This window comes from Hippocampus zosterae, chromosome 7, assembly GCF_025434085.1.
Source record: "Hippocampus zosterae strain Florida chromosome 7, ASM2543408v3, whole genome shotgun sequence".
Taxonomy (NCBI): Eukaryota; Metazoa; Chordata; class Actinopteri; order Syngnathiformes; family Syngnathidae; genus Hippocampus; species Hippocampus zosterae.
In genome coordinates, this window is record NC_067457.1 from 1,471,669 (window position 1) to 1,499,119 (window position 27,451).

The window sequence follows — 27,451 nt, forward strand, 5'->3', positions numbered from 1 at the left end:
AGGGAGATGCGGTTACATGGAAAACCTGTTTCGGCCCCTCATCTCATTTTGTTAACATATGAGGAGGACATAATGACTTACTTTGTTGACTGCAGATCACTATTGAAGACTCCACGCACACGCCCCAGCCCCGGTAAGGACGCCCAACCTGTCAAAACGAAATCCACATTGCTCTCTTCTGGCGGTTCGGAGGAACTTTCACTGACAGTTGACATATCAATAAGTGTTAATTTATCATAATTGAAACTTACGGGGAAATGGTGCAGACAGACGTCAGCTTCTGCGAATGGAAGCACAACAAACCAAGGCATGCCTGCAGTGGGAGAGGGCTGATCGCCCGCTGTGTTGTTCTTTTACTGAGCATGTTGAAAACAGTTCACTTTTATTTTGAAAAACCTAACATCTAATACATTAAAAAAACTGAAGAAACAGCAGGGGATCCAGCTTATTGGACGACTTTTTCTTGCCATTCTTAAAAGCTGTCAGTTGTTTAAAGCAAGTAATTCTCACGGGCAGTAAAATGAACCGACATGCTCAATTCAGTTTCTTCTTTATCAGAGGCCTCGCTGCAACAATAAGAGCCAATGCCAACGCCGCCTTCTCAGGGCAAAGTGCTTGTCGAAGGTGCATTGAATATGCGAGCACTAGTTGCCGCTTAACGGTGAGGCAAACTTAAGGCGACACCATCTCGCACCTGCGATGAAAATTAAATTGCAGTCGGTGGTCTGCAGATATCTTTTGAACAGGCAGCCCAGTTTATTTGGCATTCACTTTCAATCCCGTTTAGGAAACGCTCGCATGTGCGATGAAAACATTTCAATCTCATTAACACTCAATTGATAAAAGACCTCTCGAGTCCATTTTGACAGCACGCCCGTTGGGACTTCAATTATTGTTTGTGGAATCAATGCACCAAGCGGACATCACACTAGGCAAAGGTAAGGCATAAAAACGTTGCATATGGCAGGAAAAAAAAAAAAGCAAATGTCAGGATCGCAACACTGCGTTGAGAAACATCAGGACAGTTCCAACACACGCCGGGGCAAATTACAACCGTATTGGGAATCTGGATCAGTACGGCTGGAGTGAGAAACGCACAGAAAAGCTAGCTGGTCCCGGCTCATTTCAGTCTGACAGCCGTTCTGTAAAAAGCAAAACCCACAACCGCAAACACAGCCGAGCCCAACGCCACTCTCAGCCAAAACGACGTGTTGCTCATGTCTGAGCCGTTCAGGTGTCTGCGGAGGAGAAACACAAAAAGAGGGCAGACTTAACAACAAAGGCAACAAACTGATTGACTCGTTTTCCCTGAAGGCTGAATCTTGACTATCGTGAGTTTTCATTTCAGGTACGAGCAATGGCGAGGAGCAATGTGCAACATACGGGTACACGGCAGCCCAGGCAAGTCTGGCGAAGACGTTCTCGGCGTCGGATTGGGGAAACGTGATCGAGAAGGGCAGAGGTTGAGGCAGTCTGTGTTTGGAGCAGAACTCGGCCGGAGTCACTCCGTGGAATTGCTTGACTTCGGGGAGGTCGTGCTTGGAGGCCACCAGCACACACGGGATGTCGCTCTCCATGTAGTGTTGCTGAATCCAAACAAATTGTAACAGAAAAAGTGATCACGGGAAGGTGCGGCGGACTAAACGACAGGGTTTCGTCAACATTACGCTGTTTAAACACGGGTTTTCATTCACTTTTGTTGTGTGTCGGATGATTACATCATTGGAATAACCTTGTATATGCTGGCGCAGTAGTCGAAGGAATGTGGGTCACTGGCGTCGTACATGAGACAAGCCACGTCGCAGTGGGAGTCCGACGCCTTCAGGAAGTCCGCCTCCACGTCCACCTCGTTGAGCTGCGAAACGCGACACGACCGGGACGGTCAACACTCGGACGGACGTCGTCATCCATTTGAAGGACGTGGCTACTTACGATGAGGGACTTCTCTTGATTGCTAACTTGAACCGTGTTTATGGCGAAGGGGGAAAAGGCACCGCCGCCGCCCGGGTTGTTCTGGTCAAGCAACGCAACACGACGGTGAGACCGCAGCCCGGCAGTTCACGCCGCCGGCTAACAGATGGCATCCTACCACGGAGTTGCGGCCGAGGAAGGCCTGCAGAAAAGTCGTTTTGCCCGTCCCCCGCTGTCCGATCACCTTGCATAGGAAGACCGAACGCTGCGTTTGGCGCTTCTCCAAGTCCTCCTCCCTCTCTCTCGTGACTGCGCTTGGACAACAGCAAAGATTGAACGTAACCAAAACATCAAGAGATGGGCTAATACTGCAATTGAACACTGCACACGTGCTTTTTGAACAGGAAAAAGTAGTAACAGCAATAAACCACCAGAGGCACTGTCGTTCCATGGAATTGTATTCATTTATTCCCAACGGCCTATTCTGTTAATTTTGGATTGAAGAGAGGCGAGGAACCACTCTTGAAAGTATTCCATTTTAACAAATGCGTCAACATTTGTAGATGGCATCATACCTCAAGGACAGTTAGATGTAGGTTGATCTGTTCGCCTACTCTGCATGGGATCCACACTAATAATCCTCTTACTGGGATTGTTGTTACACGTAGCATGCATCATGTTCTCAGTTACTGCCCTTCATTTTGCATTGCTGTCGTGGACATAAATCAGTACCCGAGGCAAAGAAAAACACACGCACACCTGAGACCGCAGCAGTCTGCGACTCCTGCTCCGTGAGGACAGGGTAGCCGAGGTACCCGAGGTGCTCCAGGCAACGGTGGATGTCGAGATAAGCGCAAAGCCTGCAGGCGAACAAAGAAACCATAGCAAGAAGCTCAAATGATCGAGCGGAGGCTGAAATCAAAAATCATCTCACAAAGCGAGCACGTACTTCCACTGACAGTGGTAGCCGTGATTAGAGATGTAACCCTCGGTGGTTGTCGGGACGGTCATGTAGACCTCAGCGCCCCACGGCATGTACGGACAAGCGCAGAACAGATTCTTCAGCTCTGCGGGTGACAGCGCAGAGTCTTTATCCTGAGAGGGGAAATGCATATTAAAGTAGTGCAAAAAAAAAAGAACCTCCCCCACCCCCCAAAGCCAATACTTCACATTCGTACAGTGAACCTTTGCATCCATTGCGATTTGCTATTCAAGCTATCAAAGATAGCGAAGCACTGAGACGAATTAATATGACCATTGGATCCATTCCCAGTCCTGATAGAACTATCAGTCGAGATCCTTACTCACTTGATCGTACTTATCAAACAGCCGCTGCAGGAACTGGTGACCTAAATCATTGAGTTCAGTGGTACAGCTTGCAGGAACCCGGAGGCTGTCGTGACAAAAACAAGCTTTAACAAAGCGGTGACGAGTGAATACAAACACACACACACTAGAAAAAAAGAACTGCAACAGAGCAGCAGAAAACATCAGCTGACATACGCCGGGTAAAGGTAATCGTCAGTCAGTTCCAGGTTGTCATCGTAACCAAACTTCCTGAGGATCGTCCATGTGGTTTCATGTCGGCCCCTCTGGATGAACAATGTGTTCAGGAACAGGAAACCTGGAAAATGAGAGTGCTTAGCAGTGAGTGACAATGTAAAAAAAAAAAAAAAGCAATTAATCTATGTTATTGTTTGTTTTCAAATATGTGAACGGTCTTTATCTTCTATAAAACGGCAAGATAAAATACAAAAAATACAAATATTCACCAATGCAACATTTGACAAACTTTCCAACCTATTTAGTCATAGCAGTATTTACTAGTGCGTGTGCATTCAGCCATGCATGCGCGTCTGTGTATGGATGTACATGACATCATCCCTACTATTTACCATTTAAGGTCAGGCCATTGTCCAACACTCCATCGCTGGTGTTTTTCCAGACAACTGTCTTGACATCTTCTAAGGCTTGTGGCGCCAGTGGATTTCCAAAACAGGATTTCTAATGGAGGGTTCAAAAATAAATCAATAAAAATACATTCAATTGCCTTTGCTTCCAACTGGAACATGTAGCGGCGAATGCTTGTGATGAGCACCTGAAAACAGTTGAGCTCAGCGTCACTGAGGATGCGGTCGTTGTCCTGGTCGGAGATGTAAAAGATTCGACTGAGCGCTCTGACGCACATAGGTTTGAGCTGCCAGAGAGAAAATGAAGTCGTAAATCGCTAAATACCACTCATTGAAATGAAGGAAACTGGGAATTCATTCATTAAAAGAACAGCCGACCTGTTTGTCCTCGGGGTCATACAGAGGGGCGGTGGGATGGAGGACTGCCTTCTGGGCATAGTAAAACAGCTCTGATATGTTTTTGAGATTCCGAGCGGAACACTTGAGGGGAAACAAAGCAAATAGGACAGTGCATGAACGGCTGAGGCACAGGTCAACATTTGAATGGAAGGTGCAGATGGGCAGGTCAAGTTTACCTCGACACACGTCTCAATCTCAGAGAACTGGTTCATGATGGGGAGAATGGTTTCCATGGAGCTGCCCGAACGTAGATCTGACTTGTTTCCCACAAGGATGATTGGAACTCTGCGTGATTACAAAAACAAAACAAAAAAAGATAGGGCAAATGCAACAGCAACTCACATTAATCACTTCTTCCAAAGTTGCTAACATACTTGTTTCCTTTCTCTGCATTGCCATTGACTAAAGGTATCCATTTTGTCTTGATCTGGAAAACAAAAACATTATGGAACGTAAGTGGCATTTTCCGATGCACATGCAAGCAAATGAATATAAAGCACTCGTGAATGTAAACACTACCTTCTCGACTGAATCCTCGTTGGTGACATCGTAGACTACGCACACCACATTGGCCTATGTGGGACGAGATTATTTAATAATCCATGCTTATTACTTGGGTGATCCATCGCACTCCACATCCATCTATGTACTCACCTTGAGAATCTCTTCTCTTAGGGTCTCATCACTCTGCTCTTTTTCTGACAAGGATATTGCACGATAACAATAAGCACATTTGTACAAAATTCCTAACACACACTAAATACAATTATTATAATGTTGCAGATTGTGCCGCATGTCAAGGTACCCGAGTAGTCCACGATGTGTGTAGGCACTTTCTCTGGAGTGACATCAGCCGGGATGGTGATTTCTTCAGCTCGAGACGGAACCTGTGAGTCACCATAGATCGGCGTTTCCAAAAATGGGATACAAATGTAATATTAAAGTCACATCACACTGCACTCAGCGAGAGAGTAGATGATGAGAGGAGGATTGGGCAGATGCTGACCTCCTCGGGGAACTCCTCTCCAACCAAGGACATGATGAGAGAAGTCTTCCCCACCATGGCTGAGCGCGAGAATCGGAGGGAGGTGACAATGGGAATCAAATCGACATACATCACAATACATTAATGACACATGATCGTTGTTTTATTTCGTCACTTATAGCTAAGTATTTAATGAAATACAAATGCCCATGAAATAATCAAGTACACGTTTAACCTACTGCACGATACAGATGGGAATTTCTCCATTGTGAGACAAATAAAGGTTTTCTTATTTTAAACACTTGAAAAATAATTATAAATTAATAATTCAATAAACCAACTTAATCCCATTCCTTATCGCAACAACAAATGCAGAAAAAGTTTTAGCGTGAGGTCGATATAAAACTATTCTAGAGTTAGGCTGCCAAGTTATCGACGTTGACATCTAAATCACATTTCCTACAACATCCCGCCTGCAACTCGGATCAAGAACCTACTTGTTGACTAAGTTCGCCCCAGCCGAATGTTTGCTAATCGGCTAACCGTCATCAGAGCGCCAAACTGTACTCACGTTCCCCCAGCAAAAGTATCCTCACGTCCTGTTTCATGTTGCCCCCCTGTTCGAACAGCCAGACCCGACGCGACCCTACGGGGACATTTGTCTTTCATTTGAATTTAAAAACTCTCGCGAAAACCGAACACGAATGTTCGCCTCCGCTGTAAATTTTCCACACAAGGTGAACTCGTACATTTCCGGTTCAAAAGGATGAACGTAAAAACACGCCCTCTGCGGGACACACGGAAAACTACACACGGTTGCGTTGTAATAGACCGGACAGTTAAAATATTTTAATATTCGTTCATGTATTAAATTGTTGTTTAATTATACACAAAACAACTACATTAAATGTGACAAACTCTGTTAAAACAATCTGGCAAACTGTATACAAATAATATTTAAAAGCTAAAGGTTAATTAATTAATTTTCAAATCCTGTGTAAAAAAAACAAAAGAAAAAAGTATCAATCCAGTGACTGGGTGTGTCGACGGTGGCACATGCTGAAGGTTGCAACACTGAAAAGAAACGACACAAATACATCTGTGGATTCACTTACCCGTTAAGAGTCATTGTGTAGAAACTGAGCAGCAGTGTTGCAAGTGGTTAGCACATCTGCCCCACAGGAGATTCAAGATTCTAATCTCATGTCCGCCTTCCTGTGTGGGGTTTGCATGTTCTCCAAGATAAGCTTCCCCCAGGTGCTCCATCGTCCTTCCAACATGATTCCTAAATTGTTCTGAATGGTTGTTGGCTGGCAACCAGCCTGCCTCTTGCCCATAAGTCAACTCGGATAGGCCTCAGTTTATTGCAATTAAGAACCACCGGACAAAAATGAAACAAAATAAAATGGCATCAAATTCACTTTGGTGATTGTTTCTGTCCTTGACATTTTGTTATGCATCAGGCTTCACTTTTTGAAAATGACAGCCGACACGTGTTAACTCCAAGATCAGCTTTTGATATTCTGAAATGTTGATATCAATGCGTCGAGAAAACAGTGGAGGAGGAGGCAGGCCTTGTTTCCAGCCAGCACCGTGGCATTGTTCCTTCATGGGAAAAGGGATTCTGGAACATGAAATATTTTTCACGTTCTTATATTTGAACTCTGAGGAGCAACAAAAAGGAGAATCCCCTGTTGGCTCATACATGCAATTTTTTAAAAAACCTAAATGAAAGTGCCTGAACACTATTTACATATTAATGTACAACAAAGTGACCTAAACTTGGGGCTATTTTCCCTCAAAATGTATCCTAAAAAAAAATGCGAGAAGTCATATAGACACGTGGATGGGCACAAACCTGCGAGGTTTGAACTTGGGGGGGACCCAAAACAAAAAAACCAAAGAGGCTTCTCAGAGGCCGTTCACCTCCCACAGCAGAATCTCATTATGAGCCACAGAGAAGAGGAGTGTCCCTGAGGGCGAGAAACGACACGTCTGCAGCGAGTCGCTGTGCTGTGAGAAGTTTTGGAACTTGCCGCTGGTCCATTTGATCAGCTTCAACACGCGTTCTGGAAGGACGACCAAAGGTCAGGCAAGCGGTCAGATTGTCGTTGCAAACATCTTTGAACCTTGTGTGGCTTCTGGGCAACACTTTACCTTTTGACCCCAATGCTATGAGTTGACTCTTGGAAGAGAGGCTGAAGCACGTGGCCCAGTGAGGCAAAGCAATCTTTTTGATGATCTTGTACAAGGACATAAAAAAATATATGTAATGTTACTGATCAGCCAGTCAGCAACGGAGGCTCAGATAAGAAAGACGGGTACCCTTTTCTTTGAGAGGCTGTAGAAAATCAACTCTTTCTCTATTCCGTAACCAGTGTAGATGAGCAGGCTGGGGTCTGTCGGGCAGAAGGCAGCCAGGCTCGGGGGCGGGCGGTCATCCTGCAATACAGCACAAGCGATTGGGGGTGAAGAATGCGATGCAGGACAATGAAACTGAGGTCTCGTTAGAAGTGCCCAAACATGAGCATTGAGCGTACGTTTGAGTCAATGGTGTGTCTCTCTGAAAAGGTTCCCTTGAAGAAGCAAGTATCTCTATTAAAATTGGATTTAGCAGACAACTTTTAGGTTTCTGTCGGCTGAATTAAGGGGTTCAAGAATAAATAGATGGGACTCGACCGTTTGTACTTTACGGTGTCGTGTATGGGTCCATGGGATGAAAAGAAATACAATTCTTCCATTTTTTTTAAATTTGTCTTGAATTGCATCAAAATGAAACATGGAAAACGGTGTAATTTTAATAATCGCATACATTTCGTTTCGTCTACTACAATGATTATATGATGAAAGGACATGTCCAAGCTGGTAAATGGAATGACTCATTTTGCAGAGCTTACTTGAGAGCACATGACATTTTCAGTGGCATATTCTGTGCTTTGCCACGTACTGCGAGGTGAGGGAGTACCTGGCAATACGGCGGCGCAGCGAGCGTGAGCCAGTCGAGTAAAGCGCATTTGCACTTGAACCAATCTGCCGCCCAGACGCTGACGCGCCTGTCAACGCTGGCAGCCAACCACAGCTCGTTCCCCACCAGTCCGAAGTCCTTACACTGGGGAGAAGACCAGCAAACGGCTCAGGAAAAAAAATGTCAAGAGAAGAATTCCAGCAAATGTTTTTTTTTTCTCTCTTGTTGAAAACGTGTCACAAAAGATCCTGAACATTGTGTAACTCGGCTGCTGAGGGCAGAGAAAAGGAAATGCCAGGCAGTTCACCCCCGCAGGGTGGCAGAAACCTTGACAACAGCACTGGCTGAATAATCAAGTGCCACTTCACAAGAACAACCCAATTTCAACGGCGTTAATTAAAGAGTTGAAGAGGTGCTCGTTAGATATGCGGCAGATTAAAAATCGAAGTGTTCTCCACGGCACTCCACGCCATTTATTGCTCTCATTTTTTTTTGCATTGTTCAGATATGATTGCGGAGTGTGGCGATACCATTAGCACATTTGAGGGATCTGAAGTGCAATTTAACCGTGTGTATATTCCACCTGCTCACGAACACACTGGATGGTGGTGATGGCAGCTCCTTTGTGGTCCCTGAAAACTCGGATGGTTGACCCATCCAAGGCACGGCTGACAGCTATGAGCCCATTCTTCCCGCCAGAGAGGATAACGTCACCTGGTTAATTACAGCACGCTTGATTAACACACAAACGGTTTCTCGTCAAAGTCTTTGACAAGCGCCCACCGGACCCAACAGGAGAAGAAATACCAGCATGGAAATAACTTAAGAGGTGTCAAGGGCCCCGCCCGGCTCTCACCGTTGACAGAGTACTGGATGGCAGTGACGGCAACGCGATGGGGCTGCAGCTTCCTCTCCATTTCAGAGGTGGAGAGTCGAAAGACGCGCAGGGTGCCGTCTCCGTATCCTGCCGCTAGGCGCGCGCGCTGCACGCTTGGAAAAGGGCCCCAGCACACACAGGTACACGACTGAAACGGAGCAGAGCGCACACAAATGGACCCAACAACAAAAGCCATCGATCACAAATTGTGGCATCTTAAAATCACGATCGCAATGCCGAGGAAAAATGCAGACGTTTCTAAATCGTTCATGCTTCACCTGGTTCAGCACCTGGAACTGCACCACCAGTTCATTGCTGGGGCTCGACCAGACCCTCACACTGCCGTCTTCGCTGCAAGTGGCAAAGTGGCTTTCATCCGCCTGAAAGGCCAAATCATTCACCTGGACCGCAGAGCAGGTTCCAATCAAATGTCGATAAGAAATTCAGCAGGAAAATGTAAGGCCAAGTTTATTTGAATACGACAGCAGGTGTTCAGTCAAGAGACTCAATAATAAGAGGCTTTCTGCTTTTCCTCTTTGATTTTTGGCTTCAATGGGTGCACCAGCAAGAGCCGCGAGCTGTTTTTTTCAGCCACGCACGTCTGCAATCAGCATGCTCCGACGAAATCTTGAACCCCGCAGGAGGTCAGCGGCGAGGAGAGGCTGATACGGGCGAGTCTTCAGGCACTCACAGCGGCGCAACATTTTTATTCACTTTTAACTTCCGTGTGGGAAAAGCAGTCCAGTACTCCCCTGCATGGTTGCCCTTCTCAAATCCAGCCATTTATTTGCCATCGTTACCTTGCTCTTGTGGCCGCTGACCAGCCGGATGCTGCTGGTGTCCAACCAGTCGATGTACCACAAGGTCCCCATGGTGGTGCCCACGATGCCCATGTCCATTGTGTGGTCAAAGGCAGCGCTGACAGTGGCTCCATCCAGCATGATCTCCCGCTTTAACACCACCGATGCGCTGCTGTGGAAGACAAAAGCCGAGGCGCTCGTTATGATTCTGACAAAATGCACGCAAAAACACAATGTTCTACTGTTTTCGAGCGCGCCCTTTTGAAATCAATGAAAATGAAAAGGTGCAAGGTACTACCCGAGGTACCGAGGTATGACGGAAACGGTTCGGAAATTATTCTGCAATGTTTTAATTTACCGCTTGGTGAAAAAAGTAAGTGTCACAGCCTTTTGCAATTGACAGGGTAGAGGGCAAAATATGATCATTATTAACATCCAGATGTTTGGCTACTGTAAAATGTTGAAATGAATGATCAGCTTTCAAGACTATGCCCTCTTGTTCAATGATATTAAAGGCCATAATCACCCTTTTATGAGTATTCTCCGACGCAACACTTCAATCTGAATAAGAATGTTTTGTTGCAGATATAAAAAAGTGCTACATTTGAACCCTTTTGAAATGTTTTCATAGCAACAGCACTTCATTCATGGCAACGCGTTCCGTCCAAATTAAAACCTTAAATTGCTATGCATACATTGTTGTTGTTTGTCAATATGTGAGGTGAGGCTACAAATAATTGGATATGAATAATGTGAATCGGATGAAGGCTTAGGTGGCGCAACAAACCCATCTTTTCTGGACACCTTCCCCAGAGGCTTCATACGCCGCACAGCTTCCACCTCCCACAGTCGCAGCCAGTGGGTGTTGCTGCCTGTCAATAGACTGTTCCCTCGACACAGCAACACACCTTTGGGGGGGGGGGGGGGGGTTAAAAAAAAAAAATCAAACAACGTGAAGAAAAGCATCAGGATTTCCTGTCGGTGCAGGAAAGCTTGACAAATGCATCACCTTTGTCCAGAGGTGAGAGAAAAAGACTGCCTTTGCAGAAATAGCCAAAGCACATATTTTTCATTTTACAACACTGCATCAAACTACAAATCATTCCCAATCCCCATATTTGTAGTACCGGGACATGCAGTACGTGATCGTTTCTGAAAGCGCACTAGTGGGGAATCACTGATCTAGAACGTAAAAAGCACCAACAAACGAACTGCGACTATTTACCAATCTCTCCCTCATCAGCCTCCCATGTCATGAAGCAGCTCTGTGCCTTGATGTCCCAAGCACAAAGGTGTCCTCGATTGGTGGCGGTGAAGAGCAAGGAGTCGGAATGGTAGCACAGAGCTGTCAGCTCCACATCGCCCACCTCGACTGGCGCCCTCGCTCTCTCCAGCTGTGGCCATGGATGAAGTCAGGCGGGGGGGGGGGGGGGGGGGGGGGCGTTTTTTAGGCCAAAGAGGATCTAACTGTGATGGGGTCAAAGCAGTGACCCCGCAAGTTGCTTACGCTGAGATCACCATCTTGGCTATGGCTGTCGAAGAGGCCAAAGTAAACGCCTTGGCTGCCTACGCAGGCCAGCTGGTGGGCCACAGATGGGCTGAAGGCTGCGTCGTGGATGGGCCCCAACACGGTCTCACCGGCGAGCATCTGGAAAGTGCTGCTGCTCCACACAGCCACTGTTGGATCTGAGAAGTCTCCTAACATGGCGGTGAATAGAAGCGGGCTTTGTGAACACACACACACAAATTTTACATGTATAGAAAATATTGTACGTATTGTAGTGTCTGTGGAGATGCATGTGCCTTTTAGAGGTGGGACCTGGAGGGGTGGAATGACATCCCGATTCTACATGTAAGTGGGCGTAAGTAAGCTGAGGTACTGCAGGCTCATTGTGTTTGTGGTGAGCCGTTCTCTTTCCCGATAAGTGCATCCGTGACGGTGTCCCTCCTTTCCCACATGCCAGCACATTACATTTAGTCAATTTACCGTGTGTAGAAATATAAATTTGCGAATAAAAACGCAGATTTCTACACGCTAGGTGGGCTTTCAGCGATCAACGAGTATGGGTCGATGTTGCACGAAGACAAAAAGAACAAAACATCCGCAATATTGATTTTTTTTTTTTGTCCCCACTAACCAATGGAGAGTAAGAAGCGATCATCTTTGGAGAAAGCAAGACTCTGCACTGCCCCTCTGTGGTAGGAAATGGTGCACAGACAAGCGCCACTCGGGATGGCCCAGACACAAATGAGGCTCTTGTTGGCACTTTTGCCTGCAGCCGATGCCATCATCTGCAGAAACGCGGGACAATAGAAAGCATTTTGGTCTGTGAAACAATCATTATTGCTGCCACCGTATGTTTGTTGACTTCATGTACTGTAAACATGGGAGATATAAAAGGCGTCATACTCATTTTCTGTGGCCCGCTCAAGCAAATAATATTGAATAGTTGGGAAAAAAGTGTCGTCTTCTGATTTCTAAACCAGTTAGCCATCAATTTGTTACTGAATGTATTTTTCTTGTGTGTGAGTCTGTTTCTCCTGGCGAAAGTGAGTTAAAAATAGAAGGCCTCCTGTTCTAGAGGGACTTTTTCCCTGTTCACATAATTGGAGTCTGAGCGCGGTCGTGGGAGGCACCCCCTGCACCATTCGGTGATTAGACCTCAAGGTTTGTCTGTGTTACAGTTGGCCATTTTCCAGTAATATCTGACACTGACTTTCTGGTGTCTTCTTACCTGAGCATCGTTTGAAATAGCAAGGCAGGAGATCTCTTCCCTGTGGCCCTGCAAATGTCTCTGACGGCCCGAGTTGACATTCTCCACCACCACCACACCACCGCAGGAGTATGCAAATAAACCTGTGACAAACACACAAAAGAAAGAGAGAAAATAAGGAGTTGCATGAATGCACAAAACAATCACCGGGCTCTCCTGTGGGGAAAGGAGCTACAGGGGACATGCTCACATTTCTTCGCAATTGCATTGAAGTGACACTAATGCCTTTTGTTAAGACAGCATAGATGATCGTTTGACTTTTGCTTCTTATGCAGTAAAAGAAAATAACCTTGGTCAGGGCTCCAAACCAAGTTGCCACGCCCATTGCCGTTGTAACCAATTACTGCCTTGAGCGTCATGCCTGCTTCGCCCGGCTGAGGAGTCACAGCAGTCTTGACAAAAGAAAATATTTTGACGAGTCAAAAACAACAACAGCAAAAATAATAACATTTGCACAAGACATTTCTGTATGTACGAGTGACGTTTTTACCTCATCAAAAGTGGAATTCTTAAATCGTGGGATGAAGTGTCGGTAACAATCTGGACGCAAGGGCTTCCTCCCTGTGAAATCTATAAAATGCCAAAAAAACTGCTGTAAATGGACATCTATACATTGATTTGATTCTTAAACTTCCACCAAAGGTGGGGACTCACCACTGTTTTGAAGATGGCTCCCCAGTTTGATGGTATCTCTCAGTTCTGTGATTTTCAAGAAGGACGTGGCTGGCCTAGGATGAGAACTAGGCTCTGAACCAGTGGCGGTGACTGCAACAAATGGACACGCCGTTATTAAAGTCTCAAAGACAAAATTCACAGTTCCAGCCAGAAGAGCCAAATACAGTTGAAATGCAGGCAATGCCTGCGAGTCTGTTGCGAAGCAACAAGCTGCTTGATACACTTCACCAAGGCTGCAAAGGCAGCACTGTATCATTCATGGGCTCAAATGGTCCGTACATTGGCACTGATTTTGTACTTCTGGACTTGGAAATGATTTTGTTGATGAAAAAGGGGCGCTCCAACGGCAATTATTGACAGATTGCTTCTAAGTGGCGTGCCGTAATTGAAAATGGATTCCAGTTTCACTTTCAAGAAAAAACACAAAGTGGGCTTTTCGTGAACAACTGACCCTCTTGACAGTTGCGTCAATAATAAATAATTGAAGGTCATTTGAGCAACTTTATTATTTCCAAAGAGTGTATCATGGCCAGAGGTGTTCTAAAAAAATTCTAAATTCTAAAATATATATATATATATATATTTTTTTTTTTAATTATTACCGTTCAGCTCGACTTCATTGGAGTCCACGGCGCTCACGTCAAGCGGGGGTGGCGGAGACAAGGGTAGGGGTGCCCTTTCCCGAGGCATCTCATCGGCAGCTTAATCCAAACGGTCAATCAGATCATTCGCGGCAGGAGTTGAATGCTGTAATTATGTCATATACCACATTTACTCTACCTGAGGTGGTCGCAAACCGCGATGGCAAACTGTGGGGAAAGACAAAGCGTCAAGGAAATGGCACGCATTTTCATTCAACAGACAAGCATTTAATGGCGAGTACTACCGTACGGTTTGTAGCAAGTCAACTGGGTGGGCCAGAAAGTCCCAAAGGAAAATGGCGTCCCCCACAGAGACCACACCTTGCTGTCCAGGGGTGAAGCTCACCTGGTTGATGGGCTGACTATGACCGATAAACATCTGGGAAACAAAATTTGTGACAATGACATACCAGAACGCGCAGGGAATGTCAGCGCACCTTTCCATTGAACATAAAAAGGCTTTGCTTTGTGTGTACCTGCGAGTTCAAACTAAGATGCATGTTATAATCCCACACTTTGACTGCGTTGTGTCCCGCCGTGACCAAAAATCGGCGGTCTTCGCTCACAGCCAGAGAGGAACACCAATGCTTGTGCACCTTGGACACCTGTCACAAAAAACAGCAGTCTGAAGTCAATCAATGCTTAATCGGGGGGGGAATGTTGGAGGGTGACCTTTTATGCTTAAAAAAAAAATTTAAAATCATCTCCAATCCTCTACCTGCCGGAGTAGACTACCCGTCTTAGTGTTGACCCAGAGGATTTTGTTAGCGGATGTCGCTACCAACAAATGCTCAGGGGAGGCTGAGGAGAAGCAGACCTTCAGCGCAGAATCCAGAAAGGTGCTCTCCGAATCCAAAATACTCACGTCGAGACGGAGCAACTAAAGTAAGAAACAACATGCCCTTTAGCGTTACCGGCACTGCTTCAATTCAACTATTTCAAGACACGTAACTGCCGTCGCAATCTATTTTTTTCTGTTTCAATTCAAACTGCCCGTTCAAGTGCTTTCGCAGTTTGGTGTAGAAAATGGAAGACGCATGAATGTGTGCGTTTTCACGGCCTGGGCGGGAGGCAAAAGGGTACCTCTTCAAGCGATAGTGCATCGGCAATGGTAATGGTATACTCCGAGGGCCCCACGAAAGCCAAACAGCGGCTGTCGCTGCTCACTGTAAGAGCATCGGGAGCACGCCCGGTGCCTCGGGCCACCACACCACCTAGTCACAGAGTCACGCAGTGAGCCGACTGCACCTGGGATTTCATATTTCAGTTGGCCACCGAGTCAAAATTCATCTTCGCCCAGGAGCAGTTCACTTGACGCTTAATTTGTGCACCGGCATGAGCGTGTACTACGCACAGACAACTCGGATCACGTGGCTGTCATTGTCGCAGGAGTTGTAGAGTGCGAGGGAGCCCTCGGAGGCTGCGCTGTACATGCAGTCTCCATCGGGAGAGAAGACAAGACCCACCACTTCACCTCGGTGATGACTGCTATGCGCGCATGGAGACAAAACACGCAGAGGGAAGAGACGCTCACTTTTATTTGAGGGTCGCATCCGCCAACCCGGCGGGAACGACGCAGACATACTTGTGCTCAGCCAAGAGCTTGCCGCAGGAGATATCGAAGACTCGGACGATGCCCGAGCTGAAGCCACAAGAGAAGATCTGCTCGCTTGGATGAAAGGCAACTGAACACGGCTTATCCTCTGACACAAAGTCATACAGCTGTGAACAACATGGATTAAAAAATAAATTAAAAAATATATATATATATTGGGGGCATTATAGAGTGAGCTGCTTCTTTGCAAGAGCCTGCTCACCGTGGGACTAAGCTCAGAATCAAAGTCAAAACATCTCAACAATGGCAGCACACTTTTCATGGAAGGAAACAAATTCATGTATGTTGGTGGCCTGAAAATGTCACCGACCGACCTGATGCAAGGAGTCCATCGACCAAATGCGAACGGAGCCGTCAGCAGAGGCGGTCGTGAGATGCCGACGAACCCCGTCCACACTGAAACCGAGCACGGTGCCCGTGTGCGACCTCATCAGCGTGCTGTAACCCCGGCTGCTGACGTCAAGGAATCCCAGGTTGCCGGTTAAGGTGGCGGTCAGGACGTGCATGCTGTCTGATGACACAGATACCAGGCTCACGGGACCCTCGTGTTCTGAGAAAACCAGCGGGTCGGAACGTTTCAATTCAGGCCAAGTTTGTCGCTTGGAAATGATGCACGAAAGGGGAATTGGCCAGGCGGCTGAACCTAAAAAATGTTGAGCCTCAGGATAACATCGATGACAAATATACTTCAAATGCAACAGACAGGCTGAATTTGTCCATGTTTCATGAAAATGCTCCAGCTCACTGGTTGTGAGAGCTGTGCAAAACGTTTGAGGTCTGGAGTGCATTCGAGCCTTCATGATTACATTATCAAATGGGGAATTTGCATGGCCTGGTTTCTCCAAGTAAAGGTTACACCGCCCCTGCATGGTCCCTACCGGCTTCCAGGAAGACGCCGGAAAAATCCAGAGGCCACAGCCGCAAGAAGCCATCTTCGGAGCCTGTGGCACAGAAGGATGAGCACACGCTGAGGCTGTTGATGGCGATACCTGGATCTGGGGAAAGCACACATTTACATTAAAAAATGGATCTTAGTCTTACTGCTTTTGTACTTTCTCCTGTCTTTGTTATTCTTATTTTTTTCATTATTGTTGTATATATGATATTTGCTGCATGTACAGCAAATTTCAAACAAAACTACATCCACTCTGTTAGCAGCCATGTTGTTAGTGCAAGTGGTGCACTTCAGGGAGGGGCCAAACCCACCTTTCTCGAGGGTCCACCTCTCCTGCTGCTCCCGCTGCACCGGAAACAACCATCTGACATTCCGAATGACAAGTCTGGTGTAGTCAATTTCAAAGACGTGGCCGCTCTTGCAGCTAGCGAGTCTGCAAGCAAGAGAGCCAGAGAGCGCAAGACTCGTTGAAAGCGCACATGCTCCCGGACTGAAAGGGGAGCAGATCGCTCACTCACAGCAGCCTGTCATCAATATGCTGCTCGGGTGAGTCACCCTCCTGAAAGGACACGTCGGTGAAATCCAATGGGCGATATTCCCCCAGGTTGATTGGGCACGAGCGCAGCGTGCCTTTGCGTACTCGCCACAGACGAATGCTATCATGGCCGCATGACACCAGCCTGGAACCAGAGCGCGGCGCACAAACATGTATGGAGAGAGCCACTATTTAGGGGGCGGAACGGTGACAAATGAAGGAGAGCACATGGAACGCACAAAACACTCAACGGAATTGAACTTTCACAATCCAAGGTTACAACCATTCACACTCGCGTGAAGGACACTTTAGTGACACAAACGTGTACCAACAGAGAAGAAGGGAGTGTACCTTGTCTCATCAAAGTTTGCAATTTTGATTGTTTTGATATCCACATCCATTTTTGTCTTGGCAAACATGCTCACTTCCCCACCGCTGCCAACACCGGACGTGTTCCATACGACCACCAACTATTAAACATGATAAAAAAGATGGATCAGCTGCAACTGAGCTCGAACAAAAGCAATCATGCCATTTTGTTTGAAATCCAAATTGGTGACATACTGAGCTTTTGAAACACCGTCAAGTATACGGTGGGTTATTATGCACCCCGGGGTACTTGCCGTTTTACCGCGCCTGTCTTTGCCCGCGCCGCACAGAATGCCGCCGCTGTATGAGAAGCTTTGAATAGAAAAGTGCACAATTACCGCAGGCAAAGTGCTTGCCTCTACTGTGTTTAGCTTGGAATTACCTGAGCGCGGTGACCGAATGAGCATGCATCCTGAACATGGCCATGCAATTTCCTTTGAGGTAGTTCCATATTCGAATCACGCAGTAATTACCACTTTGTGCAGAGGCCAGCAACGTGGTGTTGCCATTGAAAGCCAGGGCAGACACCTGCCAGACAGACAAACGCAAAGCTATCCTATTGATGTCAATACACCGCTTATCCTCACAAGTCACGGCTGAACCGGCACTTAGCAAAGGCAACGTTCGATACGTCGGAGGAGGTGGCTTTACCTTGTCGGTGTGGCCGATGAAGAATCTCTGCTCGTTGGAGTCGATTTTCATAGAGACAACAATAGCATGACACGGGTAGACCACGGAATCGCCCGACATGGTCCATAAGGCCTAAAAGAGAAGTTCACACACATGATGACCCAGGATGATGCATGCTTCTCTGGTACCGATTCTGTCACAATGAGTGGAGGATGGGGGTGGGTGGGACTGTTTAAATCTGAAGTGTGGACTAAAGAAAACAGAGGACAGAATGTATACATTTATAACAAAAAATGTGGTGCTGAAAATGCCCTACACATTTGGTGGTGGCTCCTCCAAAACCAATAATTCTCCTGAGCCGGAGAATCGGGTCTGGCAACAGCTTCTGCGACAAGAGAAGAAAGGCGAAAGTGCAAAGAGCTCTGCTTTGACCGCATTTACTGTCATGTTATCTTACCTGCACCTCTTCGGGACTGTCAGCAACCTGACAGGACGAAACGCTTTCAGCTGCGGACCGTTGTAACAATAACATTTCTCACTTTTGACAAAGTTCACCTCATCTTCGGGTTCCTCCGGGAGTTGACTGAGCTCGTCTTCCTCGTTCACAACCGGAAGTGGAGTGGAGGGTTGACTGGAGTGGTGACTGGAGGGTGCTTCCTGCTCAGGCTGCGGATCATCCGCCACCTCGCAGACGACTTCGGGCAGCTCGGGTATGACCGCCTAACGCCAAAGCGGACATTTTCAAATGGAAAAGACCGAACGCTCTGCACAAACAGCAGACTTTTATTTTTGTTGAGAATCATTCTTACCAATTCCGGGTCGGGGGGTTGGGCTTCTTCTTCTTCTATGAGGGTGGGCTCGTTTGCTGGAAAACAGCCGACAGTGATCGCCAGTGCAGGTTCCGTTGCAAAAGAAATGCATGCATTTATACAAGTGCCATTAGCTACTCACGCGTCTCCACGTTTAAGGGGCCTTTTCGTATGATACCGCAGTTTAGATCTCCTTCGACTGGAAACCTGGCCGGAGACACGTTAGACAATCATGCGCCTTTTGTTCATCGCTCTTTCGTTGCCAGCGACGTGTAGTGAGAGGACGAACAATGAAATCTTCTTCCACGAGATGACAGAAGGTCCAATAGCCCTGCGTCATCCATTCATGCGACACTTTGCATTCAACTAACCAGGCACAGGTTTTACAAGAACTTAATTTGTCAGGATTCTTTTTTTCTGTGAATATACTTTTGGTGACATTTTGCTTAAGTGGCATTCTGTGAGATTGGTTACCGACTTTCGCTTGGGACATGAGCCAGCCACGCCCTGTCGCATTCAAATCCCTATTAAAGCTGCTGGTTTGATTGTGGATAAAGTCAGCCTTTCACAAAATGCTTTCCCCCCCTAAGGATATGTCACCTGATGTAATCGTAGCAACTTTGCCAGGTGCGTCCCTTGGGCGTAGGAAACATCATGTCTCTGGGCATGGGTCCAGTGCCATCAGAAGTGGGCAGACCCTTGAGCTTTGCTTTTTGGTAGGAAACCTCTGTCGCAAGAGCAGAGAGGTGACATCAAGCATTGTGTTCCAATGTGAGCCCCCACCCCCCGCCCCAAAGTAGCACTGACGAAAAACTGCTGACCTTCCCTGCTATTAATCATTCATTTGAACTTAATTCATGGTTTAATTTCTGCGATGAGGACGCTGGGGGTCTCACCAGGATTAAGCTGCAGGTCACTGGTAAACAAGCTTTTAACAGACATCCAAGCGCACAGCTTGACGTTCTTAAGGTGACTGTAGTAGCGTTGGTTGAGGTAGGTGGCAAGCGTACATTGCAGATCCATCATCAGACAGGTCCAATGGACCCGAGGTTTTTCTGGAGGTCTGTTATCTAACCGCGGGAACACAAGCTCTTAAAGCACTGTCGAAGACGACAACGTTGCTGGATGGCGGTTGTTTTACGTTGTTGTGCCAACGTGGGTGTCTTTTCAGTGATCCGGTCAAATTCAGGTCCGCACTGGAACGGGAAGAGAAGCGACGTGGTTGTAGATTTGAACTCTTTGAACATGTTGGAGATGGAGATGCGGACCACGCAGCCATCCTGTGTGCCACAACAGATAGAGAGGGAGGGAGTTAGCTGGCAGTTCCTCGAGTAACTTTACCTTACGTCAGTCTCATCACCATCGTAAGTGTCTGGTGAGATCAACGTGCGGTGACAGTACCTGTGCTGTGACATCCAGGACAATCAAAAATGTTTTTCCTGGGCTGGGCTTGAAGAGGACGTACAGATATCTTCCCTTCAAACCCAGAGACTGGTGTGTTTTTTTAGGAAGCCGAATGCAACTGCCAGCCCCCCTGATCCGAAATACGACACTGTTGAGGGTCTTGTCCTAAGGTGGTTTCACGGGAAACACAGACAGGTAGGAGTTAGTTGTTGGAAATCGGGAGAAGATAATTGCCGTAGCGACTCGATATTTCATAAAAATAACAGTCAAAAAGCTATTCATTTGTTCATTTTTCTAAAGACCTGTTCAACGAGACGTCACACGATAGATACTTGAAGTTTGAACAATAACACCATTGCAAAAACCCATCACAGAAGTTTACCGTGTAGGTTGACACATCTCCTTCTTTGGATGCCTTTTGCCACTCTGAAAGCCGGAACTCTTTGAATATGTTGACGAATGGATGCTGCCAATCATCTAGAAACACAAAATGGCGTCAATCGATTTAGACAGACATCAAGGTAGCCCTTCAGACATTGATCCATTGTGTCACTGCCAAGCAAGTAAACGGCTGCCATTCAACGCGTAAGGATTCAAAGGATCAGAGTGTGGGGCTGTCATGACAGATGACATATTCTCGGAAGTTCATTTCATAAGCAAATTTCGTACCTTTGGCGGCCATGGACGGGGAACAATTCCAAACCACACGTGGACTGAATGGTGCGGACTCGATGAGCCAAAGTCAGGGCAACTCGCCCAATTGCCGTCATGTACGTTTACGTTTATATTTACCCACATACAGTCCAGACAGGAGTGTAAAAACAAAACAAAATTATTTTTTTCTTCTTTCCACTCTATAAACTTCAAAGCGCTGCACAGGAAACAGTCCAAACTTTTAAGAATAGAAAGAATTTTGACAAAAATGAACGAACAACTGTCGAAGAAACTGTCCTTCCCGCTCCGTTTGCCGCCGTTGCCAACGAATGCGCAAACGTCATTACGTCATTTCGCGTCGACGGTCGTTTTGGTCCGAGTACTTATGGGTAATGTAGTTCCCAGAAAACATTTCCTCCCATTAGTAGGGAACAAAATACAGCAAAATATTTCACTGTTCTAAATGTTATTTATGTGATATACCTTTGGTCCAAAAAACCCTATAGAATAATTGTACAACAATAACAGTCAAATCACCACATTTAATAATGGCTGTGCAACAATGGCTATTTTTTTAAATTACTCATCCCATCTGAAATACATGCGTGTGATGCATCCAAAATTGTAACTCCTTCCACCAGCACACATTAAAATATAACCAAATACAATGTTGACTTTAACTGACACAACAATTGAACAACTTCAGAAATACATTATCGCAAGAATTCATACGCAGAGACAACAAGACATTTTAAATAACAATGACAGTTTTAAACACCCCCCCCCCAAAAAAAATGATATCACACTGTACCTGTAATTTCAAATGAACAATAAATCCTGTGTTCAGTCCGACTCAATATCAACAACATGTGGAAGTAACTCCACGGGGTCTTGAAAATGAATTTGGAATGACACATGCATCCCTGCTGATGACATCACCAGAGTGTCGTCACCATTTGCACGCTGCAGGGTGCCGTTGCCCGTTATCACTGCCGGAAACTGGAGCGGTGAGGCCTCGTCACACTGGTCAGCTCCCTGAATCTGACGTTGAAAAAGCAGAGAACTGTCGAGGGTGGGCGAGGCATCAGCCATCGCCCTCCCTGTGATGTCCGAGGACCTGTTCCGCTCTGGCACTGTGGCAATTGAAAAAGTGTGGGTGTCACCACCGGCTAGTCACTGTCCACAGCACACAAGGCGCGTTTCTGACGTCCAGCTGCGCAGTTTCCTCTTCAACTCTGTTCTCACCTGTTCACAAAAGTCAAAGAAAGTGGTGCTGCTAGTCACGGAAATATACTGTATATTTTTTGCTAACAAACCAATTCACTTTCTTAAACTGAAAGTGAAAAATGAGCAGTAATGAAAAAAAAAACCAACCTCTTTGTTTGCATAGCAGTAGAGAACCGCCACCAGAAACCCCTGCAAAATGACCGCTAATTAAGAAATGCACTGTTTGACGCTAACACCGTGAAGCATTTGAGGACCGGTATATATATCAAATAACAAGCGGCCGCGGTGATCGTGTTCAGCCCACCTGAAAGGAATTTAGAAACAGCGAGAAGAAAACTTTCAGGTAGCGCAGAGCCCCCGAGGTTTGCTCGTCCGTCACAAAGATGAAGATGACCTCGTGAACGCCAAAGAGGGGAATCAGCGTCAGCGTCGCCTTGGCCAGCCTAGCGAAACCAACAGCAGCACAATTCAAACTCCGCACGAGGTTCATTTTCCGTGTTATCTTCAGTTTACGCGAATTGAATGCGTGGCCACTTGCCGACATTTGTAACCGGAATAGTCACTCTGGTTGTTGGCCCGTAGTTTGGCTAGAATCACCTTCAGAATCTTGACGAATATCAGAAAGTTGATCTGGAGTTGGTGCGCAAAAAAAAAAACCCACCACTTTGAGTTTTGCGCGACACGAGGGTCGGTGTGTCCCAAATATCATACTTACGAGCGAAGCAAAAAGAATGGGCGATCGAATGATCCACCAGTAGTTCATGTTCTCATTGAGAGCCCAACATCTGGGAGGAAAGAAGGATTATTCCCACCCGCTCTCTTTGGGATCACGAGGCTTCAAAGCGGCCTAGCGGACACACTTACTCTTTATTTTCTTTCAGGATCTTCATCACTACCCAGGGAATCACAAAGAGAAGAGGGGTTCCTAAGACAACGACAGCACGCGGAACGATGTGAAGCACGGCACGTCAAGACGGAATGAATGCACGCGCAATGAATGTGCTTCATTTGCTCGTCTCTGATTAAATCGTTTTATCGTCGACAAAGTCATCAGCCTCTCTAAAGCTTACCCCAGCCGAGACAAATGTACGGCAAGTATTTGTGACTGTCGATCAACACCGACGCAATCAGCACAGAGTACAAATAAATGGCCTCTCCAAAGAACCAGTAGTGGTTGGCGAGCACGCAGTACTGCATCAGAACCTGCGCTATCCTGCAGCCAATAGCAGCCTGGGGACACAGAAAGCCACATATCACGGAACATTCCGGTCCAAAGTCATCCACATTTTCCAGGATGCGTCGGGAAATTCTTGAAACGCGGCGGGCGGGCAGACAGTTCTCAGTGCTGTCTCAACACCGTCCCGAAATGAAATACACACAATCACGGCGTGGACCGTTGCAGTTCAAGTCGCCCGCCGTTTTCTGCCATTCGACCACGGCGGGACGCCAAACGCACCCGATGGCTGAGCATGTCGCTCACGTCGGCCGGTTTCATGATCTCGCGGCCCCAGTGGCGCTCCAGCATGGTGTCCTTAACAATGACGGACGCGGCTCGCAGGATGAAGGACAGGAAAAGGTTGGCATGGATGTAGTTCCGTGTGCAATGCAGTTTCCTTTCCAAAGAACAAAATAATCATAGTCTCTGTACACTATCCATAAATAAAGAGCAAACGTGGTTTACCTCAAGCTCAGCAGAATGACGAGAGCGGTAACGAGAGTGAGGAGGGACAGCGAATAGCCCGCCGTGTACAAGGTCCTGAAGCTCACCATCATCTTTTTCAGCCACATCTGAAAGACGTACGCACATATGCGAGTGAGCAAAGTGCCAAAATGACGTCCCCCCCCCCCCCCCAATAACAATTTGGAGACAGACGCCATTGCGGGTTGTGGCTTCGCCGTGCTGCTATTTTGATGATGTTTTTTTTTTTTTCTTGCCTGCACAGATAATAACTCTGTTACGGTGAGAGCCACTGCAGCGGCGCGGCGTACGCACACACTCTATGATATGACTTATTGACTGCCATCATTATCTTCTCACCCGCCGACACAAACTACAGCTCTGACCTCACGGGAGCTGCAGGTGCTGCGATTGATTTCGTTGTATCCGCTCATTTAATGACAAAAAGGATTTGCTATTCAGAAGCCTTCTTCCTAACTGCCTTGACCTGCCAACTTGGATTCAAGGTTGCCTCTAATGTTCGCATGAATCAAATCAGCCCCGGTTTGTTCCTTTCATTTTAGCATACAGGTAGCATACAAGTACAATTAATTCAGTCTAGATGTAAGCGTGAGCCCCGCGATTGACTGGCAACCAGTTCAAGGCGTCCCCCCGCCTACCGCCTAATGACATCTGGGATAGGCTCCAGCACGCCCACTCTAAATGTTGTTTTGTCAGTTCATGGCCTACTCGTACCCCCCACGTATTATACCCTGGAGATCACATGTTTCGAGAGCCCCAGCTGGGCGATCGAAGCTCATTTGGGGGCATCCTACCTCCTGATATGTCACCTCTTCTTCTTCTTCGCACTGGGATTTATCCCTCCACACGTGGCCGCTCTCGTCGCGAGCCCAAAGGCCGTCGGTGCCGCAGCGCCGGAACACCACGCCGTGTGACACTGGATGAAACACAAACAGAGAAAGGCTGAGTTTGCTTCCTGACGGGAGTGCTTCTCCTCCCTCTTATATTCGCTAATTACTGCCCAGAAAACATTTTGTTCTGAACCATGGTTGCGTGAGTATCATGATTATGGTACTCATGCCTACATGGTTCTCGGGAAGCGGGGAAAAAAAATGTCATGAAACGCACATTGCGCATCATTTCGGATATTGATGCTCAGCGTTTCTCCAAATATTTCAGACTGGTTTACCTTGATCGTACCAGGGCAGGTAGAAAGGACAGGAAATGTTGACAAGAACGCCAGCGGGAGTATCTGGCCAGCAGGCGTACCTATCGAACGTTCGGTTGCAAAACAAGCCATCTGCAAAAGGCAAAAGGGTGAGAGAGATGCTTCGTTTGCGCTCTATTGAGATTTCTTTTCTTCTTCACGCCGTGCACGTGCGAATCACAGCGAGTGACATTTGCCGCGCTCAATATGGTCTCTGATTGCAAGATAAGCCAGAGGTTTCCGTACCTGGAGGCGGCGGCTCGTTTTCAATCATCCTGATACAGTCGTCCTTATACTGCACCCACTTGTGAAAGGTTTCCTCCAACACCTTCCCGCTGGCCGTGTCAATCTGTAATGATAGCAAACAGCCCCGTCCGCCATCACCACCAACAGGAAGGACTCGCCGCACCTTGATTCCAACATTTTGCGCTTGACGCGTCATTCCGAGTGAGAGGAGACGGCGTGTCACGGAAAACACTCTTAGGATCGCCTCTCAATCCACAATACAGTATTCATTTCGAAGATCTGCAATATGCAAATTATGGAGATTGGCAAATAAATTGCACGGGTCTGTAACTCCAGTTTGAGATATTTCCAATTTGATTCTGACCACTTCATATTCCAATTTACACAAGGAACCAACCAATTAAATCTGCTGTAATTAGCACTCATCCCAATTTTAAAAAATAAACACTCACTTTTTGACACACACACACACAAAAAGAGGGGAAACAAACTAACCATGGGCAGTTTGAAAAGCAGCAGACAAATCAATGGCATCACGTCTCCTGTCGTAGCCATTGTGACTGAGAATGAGGAGAAAGCACAAATTTGAAGCATTCACTTCCAGACGGGAACACGCCATTCAGTCGGTTTTCAACAGGCAACTTCACGCTGATCATGCTAGCTGGCTATTTGATTTTGCCATTCCATGGCAGTCTCCCTCTCTACACAGGCCTTTTCCATTTCCCAAAAGATTTCGAAGTCTCCCAGCTCCAACTGGAGCAAATGTCATCTCCCACCGGATGATTAAACAAAGACGTTTGGACAAATCACCGAAAAGATGGCGTGTCAAAACAATTGTGAGCGAGTTCCAATGCAGTCAAGAAAATATTTCCAGAACCTCTTGAATTTGAAAGAACACCCATCAAACATTGAGGCATGCCCTGCGCCCCTTGTATACAAGCTCACTTGAAAGCAAATGTTAAGGTTAACAAGTGACTTTTTTCAGCCCCCCCCACACACACACACACAAAAGCCAAATCAGCCAAGCCATGCAGATGCACATTAAATTTGGATTCCTCACATCAGTCACATTTTTGAGCGCTCAAGTGCTCTTTTAGTGGGACACAATTTACGCAAAACTCCCTGACAACATTTTAAAATTAGTCATTCACTTTCACCGGAGGTGAGTCAATTCATAAGGCAACTACCTGACCGCATGTTCTTCAATCTTGATTTGAGAAGCCGTTCGTTCGACATGCACCGACACACTAAGAGCAACTCTCTTCCCGCATGGAAATGAGACTCGAGGTCATCACTGCAATTATGTGACCGCGCATGAAGCAAAAGGAGCGTCTGTCTCCTCACCGAGTGACATTTTGTTTCAAGTTCAATCCCCGGTGGGCATCTGATGTCATTCAATGTGACATCAACATCAAATTGATGTCAGATCGATGTCACAAGCCCGCGGGGGGCGTTTGCCGGAAAAAAAAAGAAAAAAAAGAGCGCACTTACAGATGTACGCAGCGGAGTGTCGCTTGGAAACTTTCCGTGCTGTGCTCATGGTCGTCACACTGTACCTGCGCGCGGAACTCACTCCTTACATTCCGTTGAGAAGAATGTGGCGGCAGTCATCCCCGCACCTCCCCACCCCACCCCACCCTGTGAAAAGAGGCAAGCCACCTCCCTCTGATGTGTATGTGTGTGTGTGTGTGTGTGTGTGTATGAGCGAGAGAGGAGAATGGGTGCAGGCGTCTGGATGCCCCCCCCATCTTTAGTATGACCCCTTTAGTATGCCACTTCTTTGTTTCAGATTCAGTAGTTGGTCATGACTCATCCACGAGCCTTAATATGGTTCCCGCTTTGAAATGGGACTTTTAAAGGTTTGGACACAAGCATTCGAGTCTCTGCAGTGGCCGCCCGCCCGTCGAGGATGAAATGAAAGGAATGAATCTTAGCAGGCACAATGACACTTCATTTGGACGACATCCTCGAAGCCTATTTTCCGAGGGACGTATTTTACATCGGAAACATCTCCGAGCACGCCAGCAAGCAATCGCAATGACCTCAAATGTTCTCAGCCAGTGTGAAACGTGGCCCACTCAAGCCTGTATCTCGGCAGGAACGATGACAGGCACACATCATTTTTAGACCAATTAAGTGGAGTTGGATCATTTCCCGCTGCCTACCTGATGATCTCCTGCTGGTTTGCAATCCCTGCTCAAAAGGTGGCGCCACCGTCGCCTGCTGGCCACAAACTACTTGCAGA

The 27,451-nt window shown here is 46.8% G+C and overlaps 3 protein-coding genes across 3 annotated transcripts; all 3 read right to left on the reverse strand.

Moving 5' to 3' along the window:
* Positions 1 to 726: 726 nt before the first annotated feature.
* On the reverse strand, positions 727 to 6,400 carry rhot2 (ras homolog family member T2). Its single transcript, XM_052071368.1, has 19 exons — positions 5,777 to 6,400; positions 5,227 to 5,285; positions 5,026 to 5,107; positions 4,875 to 4,918; positions 4,740 to 4,793; positions 4,595 to 4,647; positions 4,397 to 4,505; positions 4,200 to 4,301; positions 4,010 to 4,108; positions 3,807 to 3,915; positions 3,415 to 3,535; positions 3,220 to 3,304; positions 2,861 to 3,006; positions 2,671 to 2,771; positions 2,090 to 2,220; positions 1,933 to 2,013; positions 1,733 to 1,855; positions 1,384 to 1,586; positions 727 to 1,238 (listed from the first exon to the last, which is right to left on the reverse strand). The coding sequence occupies exons 1-19, from the start codon at positions 5,811 to 5,813 to the stop codon at positions 1,121 to 1,123; spliced, it is 1,857 nt and encodes a 618-aa protein (XP_051927328.1). The 5' UTR covers positions 5,814 to 6,400; the 3' UTR covers positions 727 to 1,120.
* A 150-nt stretch (positions 6,401 to 6,550) lies between these two features.
* wdr90 (WD repeat domain 90) lies at positions 6,551 to 21,185 on the reverse strand. The gene is made up of 43 exons (XM_052071402.1): positions 20,864 to 21,185; positions 20,577 to 20,671; positions 20,192 to 20,359; positions 19,932 to 20,070; positions 19,687 to 19,860; positions 19,391 to 19,517; positions 18,933 to 18,997; positions 18,791 to 18,846; positions 18,537 to 18,701; positions 18,439 to 18,465; positions 18,298 to 18,366; positions 18,003 to 18,113; positions 17,734 to 17,879; positions 17,606 to 17,663; positions 17,334 to 17,452; positions 16,966 to 17,127; positions 16,759 to 16,880; positions 16,431 to 16,547; positions 15,867 to 16,102; positions 15,523 to 15,659; positions 15,292 to 15,425; positions 15,021 to 15,151; positions 14,656 to 14,817; positions 14,414 to 14,542; positions 14,183 to 14,316; positions 14,077 to 14,105; positions 13,899 to 13,997; positions 13,276 to 13,386; positions 13,112 to 13,191; positions 12,911 to 13,013; positions 12,583 to 12,704; positions 11,986 to 12,139; positions 11,355 to 11,545; positions 11,073 to 11,241; positions 10,635 to 10,755; positions 9,848 to 10,019; positions 9,326 to 9,448; positions 9,027 to 9,195; positions 8,754 to 8,884; positions 8,171 to 8,314; positions 7,531 to 7,647; positions 7,363 to 7,447; positions 6,551 to 7,274 (listed from the first exon to the last, which is right to left on the reverse strand). Exons 1-43 carry the CDS (start codon positions 20,874 to 20,876, stop codon positions 7,117 to 7,119), a joined length of 5,274 nt encoding a protein of 1,757 aa, XP_051927362.1. The 5' UTR covers positions 20,877 to 21,185; the 3' UTR covers positions 6,551 to 7,116.
* Positions 21,186 to 21,302: 117 nt separating this feature from the next.
* On the reverse strand, positions 21,303 to 26,820 carry LOC127604377 (glucagon receptor-like). Its single transcript, XM_052071372.1, has 15 exons — positions 26,698 to 26,820; positions 25,702 to 25,766; positions 25,207 to 25,309; positions 24,943 to 25,053; positions 24,569 to 24,690; positions 23,757 to 23,863; positions 23,532 to 23,688; positions 23,146 to 23,305; positions 22,940 to 23,000; positions 22,791 to 22,860; positions 22,614 to 22,705; positions 22,380 to 22,518; positions 22,223 to 22,264; positions 21,508 to 22,093; positions 21,303 to 21,476 (listed from the first exon to the last, which is right to left on the reverse strand). Exons 1-14 carry the CDS (start codon positions 26,744 to 26,746, stop codon positions 22,022 to 22,024), a joined length of 1,350 nt encoding a protein of 449 aa, XP_051927332.1. The 5' UTR covers positions 26,747 to 26,820; the 3' UTR covers positions 21,303 to 21,476; positions 21,508 to 22,021.
* Positions 26,821 to 27,451: the final 631 nt, after the last annotated feature.

Excerpts from the sequence above, each read along its gene's own strand:
- LOC127604377 (XM_052071372.1), bottom strand. The coding sequence starts at position 26,746 with ATGAGCACAGCACGGAAAGTTTCCAAGCGACACTCCGCTGCGTACATC. Across the intron at positions 24,691-24,942 it reads CCTGCCCTGGTACGATCAAG|TGTCACACGGCGTGGTGTTC; the intron begins GTAAACCAGTCT and ends TGTTTCATCCAG. Across the intron at positions 23,864-24,568 it reads AAGAGGTGACATATCAGGAG|ATGTGGCTGAAAAAGATGAT; the intron begins GTAGGATGCCCC and ends TACGTCTTTCAG.
- rhot2 (XM_052071368.1), bottom strand. The coding sequence starts at position 5,813 with ATGAAACAGGACGTGAGGATACTTTTGCTGGGGGAAC. Across the intron at positions 2,221-2,670 it reads GCAGACTGCTGCGGTCTCAG|TCACGAGAGAGAGGGAGGAG; the intron begins GTGTGCGTGTGT and ends GTCCAAGCGCAG. Across the intron at positions 1,587-1,732 it reads ACTGCGCCAGCATATACAAG|CAACACTACATGGAGAGCGA; the intron begins GTTATTCCAATG and ends GTTTGGATTCAG.
- wdr90 (XM_052071402.1), bottom strand. Across the intron at positions 18,998-19,390 it reads AGTTGCTACGATTACATCAG|GTTTCCAGTCGAAGGAGATC; the intron begins GTGACATATCCT and ends GTCTCCGGCCAG. Across the intron at positions 7,275-7,362 it reads CATAGCATTGGGGTCAAAAG|AACGCGTGTTGAAGCTGATC; the intron begins GTAAAGTGTTGC and ends TCGTCCTTCCAG.